The 8,920-nt window shown below is 45.8% G+C and overlaps 1 protein-coding gene across 1 annotated transcript; it reads left to right on the top strand.

Annotated features, from left to right (window-relative positions):
- Positions 1-670: 670 nt before the first annotated feature.
- On the top strand, positions 671-2,631 carry LOC123093781 (uncharacterized). Its single transcript, XM_044515834.1, has 2 exons — positions 671-1,091; positions 1,405-2,631. The coding sequence occupies exons 1-2, from the start codon at positions 706-708 to the stop codon at positions 2,495-2,497; spliced, it is 1,479 nt and encodes a 492-aa protein (XP_044371769.1). The 5' UTR covers positions 671-705; the 3' UTR covers positions 2,498-2,631.
- Positions 2,632-8,920: the final 6,289 nt, after the last annotated feature.

The following is an 8,920-nucleotide window of genomic DNA, read 5'->3' on the forward strand; positions in this document are numbered from 1 at the left end:
TTGGACATTTTGTTGGTACAAATGTCCGGTGTAATTAATATCTTCGCGATATTAATATATTCCTTTTCTCAAAAAATAAATAAAATGAACCACCTATGATCCCGATCAAGTTTCCTCTTCATGCGAAAACTCTCCAAGCACCTATGAAAGCCATGCATGCAACGTGTTTGTAGTGAGAGCGGAGAGAGGACGCGCAACCCATGAGGATGGGCCTGTAGAGGACCAACGACCGCAAGGAATCAAAAATACGGCCGGTGTGTCGACTTGCTCCATGCGCTGTCATTTGCTCTTGGCTCGCCGCTCCAAATTACTTTGGAACTCATACTATACTACTCCAGTATGAGAGATTGGATCGGCTAAGTGAGATATTTTTCGTGGAGCATGCAGAAAACGAGGAAACTGCTCGCGTGAATGGCAATAATTTCTGCCAAATGGTCCGTGACCAAGAAAATAAATTATTAGGTGAGATCTGGAAGGATGAGGTTGGTCTCGTGGATTCATAGAACCTGTACTGCATAGAACCTGTACTGGAAAGCACGAGGTTCTCGTTTTCTCGCACGTGTGTTGCTCGGTTTCGTTAGCTGTGAATGGAGCCTGTATACGTTGAGCGGCAGCACCGCAGCAGTATATATGGCTACTATGCACAACGCAAATAGTCACACAAACACACACAAGACACACACACACACACACGCAGTCGAAAGGATGTTTCCAGTGACGGGCTCGCCGAAATGCGTTGCTTTCCGATCAAAGCATACCCGCAAGTACCTAGGTAGCGTGCAAGCAGGGAGCGAGGAGAGCGCCGGCGGAGGCAAGTTCTTCGAGGAGCTGAGCCACGGCGCCGACGACGTCGATGTCCTTGCAAGCCCGTACACTAGATTCTACCTGGAGCCATCCAAGGAGCACGACGGGCTCCTGCACGTCAGGTGCTGCCACAACAACAAGTACTGGGTGGCCAAACATGTCGGTGAAGGCAGCGGCCACTGGATCATTGGCATCGTCAATGAACCGGAGGACGACCTGTCCAAGCCGTCATGCACGCTTTTTGAGCCCATCCCTCTCGCGGACACGGACAATAATCTATCCATCAGGTACGTACAGTACCATCTCTCTTCTGTCTACACGTTAATTTACCAATCATTCTATGTCTACTACTCACTCTGTCTGGAACAGTATATTTTTTTGTTAAAATTGTATTGGACAAAGCCTCCACGCAGAATCAATTAATAATTACTACCTTTCGTCTCATAATATAAGATCGGTTTTGACAGTACTAACAAAAACGCTCTTATATAATGGGACAGAGCGAGTAATGTCTTGGAGGAAAAAGAAAAAGAAAAAAGATCAACACCGATAGCTGCTTAGTAGTCCTCATTCTAATAGGCTGGAAACGCATGCATGCAGGTTCTTCCGTCCTCAGCAGACAACAAGCTCTGAATCTGATATGACCAAGGAAAAGGGGACAACTGAAGAAGCCTACCTGTTTCTGGGAACCGGAGGGCATGAAAAAGCAGTTGATCAAGTTAAATCTCTTCATGACTTCTCCGCCATTGATCTGTCGAAGCAATTGGTACTACCTAAATATGTTGCTTTTAAAGGCGACAATGACATGTACCTCCGGGCAAGGATCATCCAGAAACGCAATTACCTGGAATTCTCATCATCTGATATTGCAGATTCAACTGTGGTCAACACTATTTTCCCCAACTATGCTAATGGGAACGTGCGCATAAAATCTAACCACTTCAATAGGTTTTGGAGGCTCAGCCCCAACTGGATCTGGGCTGACTCGGCCGACACCAGTAGCAGAGACCGTGACACGCTCTTCAGGGTGGTCATGTTGCCCGACTACATCGGTCTCCAGAACCTAGGAAACTCCAGGTACTGCAAGAGGCTAACTGCCGACAAGAAGACAAGCTGCCTTAACGCCGCCGTCGATACCATCACCCTTGAAGCAAGGTTACGGGTGGAAGAAGCCGTACTTTCGCGAGAGGTCTATGGCGTGGAGTTCAAGCTCTCCGAAGCTAGGATCTACGGCGAGAAGCCTCTTACCTTTCCCAGCATGACTTCAACCAATGACACCAACGAAACACATGCCAAGACCCTGACCCTGAAATACGAGGAGACGCAGGCCAAGACCTGGAGCTCGACTGTTAGCCTCAAGATCGGTGTCACGGCCAAGTTAAGAGCCGGGATCCCGGTCATAGCAGAAGGGAAGGTTGAGGTATCCACTGAATTCAACTCAGAGTACGAGTGGGGGTCATCCATTCAGACAACGACATCACAAGAGGCCTCCTACCAGGCTGTGGTGCCTCCGATGACCAAGGTGACAATCAGAGCGGCTGCGACTCAGGGTTCTATTGACGTCCCGTTCTCCTACACTCAGAGGGACATTCTGACCACAGGAGAGGTTGTTACCTACAAGATGGACGATGGCCTGTTCACTGGTATGAACAACTATAATTTCCAATTTGAAGCCACACAAGAGCCCATCTGATGTGAAGATGCATGCATTAGTTAGCAGTATTAAATAAAGCCATCCCAGCCTGGGAGTGGCCCGGCTTTTCTGTGCGGTGATTCGACGGTGTATTGTAATTTTTATTTAATTTTTTACTTTGTGGGTTGTGTGCTCTTATATGTTTCCCTTTACCCACTGTATACTTTTCTATGTGATGATTGACAGAATATTGTGCCCCCTCCGTTTTGCTTTCTTTGGCGTAGTTATTGTAATTTAGATCATCTCTAGCAGCTGTTGATACGGTTACGTATACACGTTTTGGATGAGGATATGGCCAAACAGGCCTCCATCCACTCATCTAAACAATTTTGTAAATATAGACGCCCTCGAATTTTGTCTTGAATCACCACCACGATGTAGGAGTATCCCTAGGGATGGAAAGTTGTAACCAACCCAAGCAGAGAGAAACTTGTCTTTGCAGGAGTTATGAGTGCACTAATCTGATTTCCAGAAGTAGCATTAATCTCTATAAGGATATGCCAGTAAATTATAACAAAAAAATTTAATTGTGAAATTATTTCCTATCTAACAAGATACATGGCAAGCTCATATGGCTATACTTGATTAGTAGTTTCATGTAGTTATATTCTGTCTAACAAGATACATGGCCAGCTCACCAGAACATTACAACTTGTTTGGGACTAAAGGATTTTTTGTTGTTGTTGTTGTTGTTGTTGTTGTTGTTGCTGTTGCTCTTGTTGTTGTTGTTGTTGTTGTTGTTGTTGTTGTTGTTGTAATCACCAGAACATGTGACCGGCTTTAGCTGCTGTTGGCGGGAGATTTGTTCTGGTTGTTGATCGACTGAAATTTGGCCTTCTCTTGAGGTGCATGAATAATAAAAGGATTATTATTATATTTCTTTGTTCATGATAGTTGTCTTTTATTCATGCTATAATTTTATTATCCGGAAATCGTAATACACGTGTGAATAATTAGACCACAACATGTCCCTAGTGAGCCTCTAGTTGACTAGCTCGTTGATCAATAGATAGTCATGGTTTCCTGACTATGAACATTGGATGTCGTTGATAACGGGATCACATCATTAGGAGAATGATGTGATGGACAAGACCCAATCCTAAGCATAGCACAAGATCGTGTAGTTCGTTTTGCTAGAGTTTTTCCCATGTCAAGAATCTTTTCCTTAAGACCACGAGATCGTGTAACTCCCGGATACCGTAGGAGTGCTTTGGGTGTACCAACATCACAACGTAACTGGGTGCCTATAAAGGTGCACTACAGGTATCTCCGAAAGTGTCTGTTGAGTTGACACGGATCGAGACTGGGATTTGTCACTCTGTATTACGGAGAGGTATCACTGGGCCCACTCGGTAGTGCATCATCATAATGAGCTCAAAGTGACCAAGTGTCTGGTCACGGGATCATGCATTACGGTACGAGTAAAGTGACTTGCCGGCAACGAGATTGAACGAGGTATTGGGATACCGACGATCGAATCTCGGGCAAGTAACATACCGTCTGACAAAGGGAATAGTATACGGGGTTGCTTGAATCCTCGACATCGTGGTTCATCCGATGAGATCATCGAGGAGTATGTGGGAGCCAACATGGGTATCCAAATCCCGTTGTTGGTTATTGACCGGAGAGCCATCTCGGTCATGTCTACATGTCTCCCGAACCCATAGGGTCTACACACTTAAGGTTCGGTGATGCTAGGGTTGTATGAATATGAGTATGCAGCAAACCAAATGTTGTTCGGAGTACCGGATGAGATCCCGGACGTCACCAGGAGTTCCGTAATGGTCCGGAGGTAAAGAATTATATATAGGAAGTGCTGTTTCGGCCATCGGGAAAGTTTCGGGGTCACCCAGTATTGTACCGGGACCATCGGAAGGGTCCCGGGGGTCCACCGGGTGGGGCCACCTATCCCGGAGGGCCCCGTGGGCTGAAGTGGGAGGGGAACCAGCCCCTAGTGGGCTGGTGCGGCCCCCCTGGGCCCCCCTGCGCCTAGGGTTGGAAACCCTAGGTGGGGGGCGCGCCCCACTTGCCTTGGGGGGCACTCCAACCCCCCTGGCCGCCGCCCCCCTTGGGAGATTGGATCTCCCAGGGCTGCGCCCCCCCTGGGGGCCTATATAAAGGAGGGGGAGGGAGGGCAGCCACACCCTGTGTCTTGGCGCCTCCCTCCCCCTGCTACACCTCTTCCTCCTCCCGCAATAGCTTGGCATCCACCACCACGCCGTCGTGCTGCTGGATCTTCATCAACCTCTCCTTCCCCCTTGCTGGATCAAGACGGATGAGACGTCACGTTGACCATACGTGTGTTGAACGCGGAGGTGCCGTCTGTTCGGCGCTAGGATCTCGGGTGATAGGATCACGACGAGAACGACTACCTCAACCCCGTTCTCTTGAACACTTCCGCACGCGATCTACAAGTGGTATGTAGATGCATCTCTCTCCTATCACTCGTTGCTTAGATGAACTCATAGATGGATCTTGGTGAAACCGTAGGAAAAAATTTATTTTCTGCAACGTTCCCCAACAGTGGCATCATGAGCTAGGTCTATGCGTAGTTCTCTATTGCACGAGTAGAACACAAATCTGTTGTGGGCGTAGATCTTGTCAACTTGCTTGCCACTACTAGTCTTTTCTTGCTTTAGCGGTATTGTGGGATGAAGCGCCCTGGACCGACCTTACACGTATGCTTACGTGAGACAGGTTCCACCGACTGACATGCACTAGTTGCATAACGTGGCTAGCGGGTGTCTGTCTCTCCTACTTTAGTTGGAGCGGATTCGATGAAAAGGGTCCTTATGAAGGGTAAATAGAAGTTGACAAAATCACGGTGTGGTTATTCGTAGGTAAGAAAATGTTCTTGCTAGAACCCAATTGCAGCCACATAAAAGATGCAACAACAATTAGAGGACGTCTAACTTGTTTTTGCAGCAATTGTCATGTGATGTGATATGGCCAGAAATTGTGATGAATGATGAATGATATATTGTGATGTATGAGATCATGTTCTTGTAATAGGAATCACGACTTGCATGTCGATGAGTATGACAACCGGCAGGAGCCATAGGAGTTGTCTTAATTATTGTATGACCTGCGTGTCAATGATTTAACGCCATGTAATTACTTTACTTTATTGCTAAACCGTTAGCTATAGTAGTAGAAGTAATAGTTAGCGAGCAACTTCATGGAGGCATGATGATGGAGATCATGATGATGGAGATCATGGTATCATGCCGGTGACGAAGATGATCATGGAGCCCCGAAGATGGAGATCGAAGGAGCTATATGATATTGGCCATATCATGTCACTACTTTATATAATTGCATGTGATGTTTATTATGTTTTATGCATCTTGTTTACTTAGAACGGCGGTAGAAAATAAGATGATCCCTTATAATAATTTCAAGAAAGTGTTCCCCCTAACTGTGCACCGTTGCTAAAGTTCGTCGTTTCGAAGCACCACGTGATGATCGGGTGTGATAGATCCTTACGTTCACATACAACGGGTGTAAGACAGTTTTACACATGCATAAACACTTAGGGTTAACTTGACGAGCCTAGCATGTACAGACATGGCCTCGGAACACAAGAGACCGAAAGGTCGAACATGAGTCGTATGGAAGATACGATCAACAAGGAGATGTTCACCGATGATGACTAGTCCGTCTCACGTGATGATCGGACACGGCCTAGTCGACTCGGATCGTGTAACACTTAGATGACTAGAGGGATGTCAAATCTGAGTGGGAGTTCATTAAATAATTTGATTAGATGAACTTAATTATCATGAACTTAGTCTAAAATCTTTGCAAAATATGTCTTGTAGATCAAATGGCCAACGCTCATGTCAACATGAACTTCAACGTGTTCCTAGAGAAAACCAAGCTGAAAGATGATGGCAGCAACTATTCGGACTGGGTCCGGAACCTGAGGATTATCCTCATAGCAGCAAAGAAAGCATATGTCCTAGAAGGACCGCTAGGTGAAGCACCCATCCCAGAGAACCAAGACGTTATGAACGCTTGGCAGTCACGTGCTGATGATTATTGCCTCGTTCAGTGCGGCATGCTTTACAGCTTAGAACCGGGGCTCCAAAAGCATTTTGAGCAACACGGAGCATATGAGATGTTCGAGGAGCTGAAAATGGTTTTTCAAGCTCATGCCCGGGTCGAGAGATATGAAGTCTCCGACAAGTTCTATAGTTGTAAGATGGAGGAAAACAGTTTTGTCAGTGAGCACATACTCAAAACGTCTGGGTTGCACAACCGCCTGTCCCAGCTGGAGATCAACCTCCCGGACGAGGCGGTCATTGACAGAATCCTTCAGTCGCTCCCACCGAGCTACAAGAGCTTTGTGATGAACTACAATATGCAGGGGATGGTAAAGACCATTCCTGAAGTATTTTCAATGCTGAAGTCAGCAGAGGTTGAAATCAAGAAAGAACATCAAGTGTTGATGGTCAATAAGACCACTAAGTTCAAGAAGGGCAAGGGTAAGAAGAACTTCAAGAAGGACGGCAACGATGTTGCCGCGCCCGGTAAGCCAGTTGCCGGGAAGAAGTCAAAGAATAGACCCAAGCCTGAGACTGAGTGCTTTTATTGCAAAGGGAAGGGTCACTGGAAGCGGAACTGCCCCAAATACTTAGCGGACAAGAAGGCCGGCAACACTAAAGGTATATGTGATATACATGTAATTGATGTGTACCTTACCAGTACTCGTAGTAACTCCTGGGTATTTGATACCGGTGTCGTTGCTCATATTTGTAACTCACAGCAGGAGCTACGGAATAAGCGGAGACTGACAAAGGACGAGGTGACGATGCGCGTCGGGAATGGTTCCAAGGTCGATGTGATCGCCGTCGGCACGCTACCTCTACATTTACCTACGGCATTAGTTATGAACCTCAATAATTGTTATTTAGTGCCAAGTTTGAGCATGAACATTGTATCTGGATCTCGTTTAATACGAGATGGCTACTCATTTAAATCCGAGAATAATGGTTGTTCTATTTATATGAGAGATATGTTTTATGGTCATTCCCCAATGGTCAAAGGTTTATTCTTAATGAATCTCGAACGTAATGTTACACATATTCATAGTGTGAATACCAAAAGATGTAAAGTTCATAACGATAGTCCCACATACTTGTGGCACTGCCGCCTTGGTCACATTGGTGTCAAGCGCATGAAGAAGCTCCATGCTGATGGACTTTTAGAGTCTCTCGATTATGAATCATTTGACACATGCGGGCAAAATGACCAAGACTCCGTTCTCCGGAACAATGGAGCGAGCAACCAACTTATTAGAAATCATACATACTGATGTGTGTGGTCCAATGAGCGTTGAGGCTTGCGGAGGATATCATTATGTTCTCACTCTCACTGATGACTTAAGTAGATATGGGTATGTCTACTTGATGAAACACAAGTCTGAGACCTTTGAAAAGTTCAAGGAATTTTAGAATGAAGTAGAGAATCAACATGACCGAAAGATAAAATTCTTACGATCGGATCGTGGAGGAGAATATTTAAGTCACGAATTTGGTACACACTTAAGAAAATGTGGAATCGTTTCACAACTCAGGCCGCCTGGAATACCTCAGTGTAACGGTGTGTCCGAACATCGTAATCGCACTCTATTGGATATGGTGCGATCTATGATGTCTCTTACCGATTTACCGCTATCATTTTGGGGATACGCTCTAGAGACAGCTACATTCACTTTAAATAGGGCACCGTCTAAATCCGTTGAGACGATACCGTATGAATTATGGTTTGGGAAGAAACCTAAGTTGTCGTTCCTAAAAGTTTGGGGATGCGATGCTTATGTCAAGAAACTTCAACCTGAAAAGTTCGAACCCAAGTCGGAAAAATGTGTCTTCATAGGATACCCCAAGGAAACCATTGGGTATACCTTCTACCTTAGATCCGAAGGCAAGATCTTTGTTGCCAAGAACGGATCCTTTCTGGAAAAGGAGTTTCTCTCGAAAGAAGTAAGTGGGAGGAAAGTAGAACTCGATGAAGTACTACCTCTTGAACCGGAAAGTAGTGCAGCTCAGGAAAATGTTCCTGTAGTGCCTACACCGACTGGAGAGGAAATTAATGATGATGATCAAGGTACTTCGGATCAAGTTGCTACTGAACTTCGTAGGTCCACGAGGACACGTTCCACACCAGAGTGGTATGGCAACCCTGTCCTGGAAATCATGTTGTTAGACAACGGTGAACCTTCGAACTATGAAGAAGCGATGGCGGGCCCAGATTCCAACAAATGGCTAGAAGCCTTGCAATCCGAGATAGAATCCATGTATGAAAACAAAGTATGGACTTTGACTGACTTGCCCGATGATCGGCGAGCGATAGAAAACAAATGGATCTTTAAGAAGAAGACGGACGTGGATGGTAATGTCACCATCTATAAAGCTCGAC

Source organism: Triticum aestivum, chromosome 4B, assembly GCF_018294505.1.
Source record: "Triticum aestivum cultivar Chinese Spring chromosome 4B, IWGSC CS RefSeq v2.1, whole genome shotgun sequence".
In the NCBI taxonomy this organism is placed as follows: Eukaryota; Viridiplantae; Streptophyta; class Magnoliopsida; order Poales; family Poaceae; genus Triticum; species Triticum aestivum.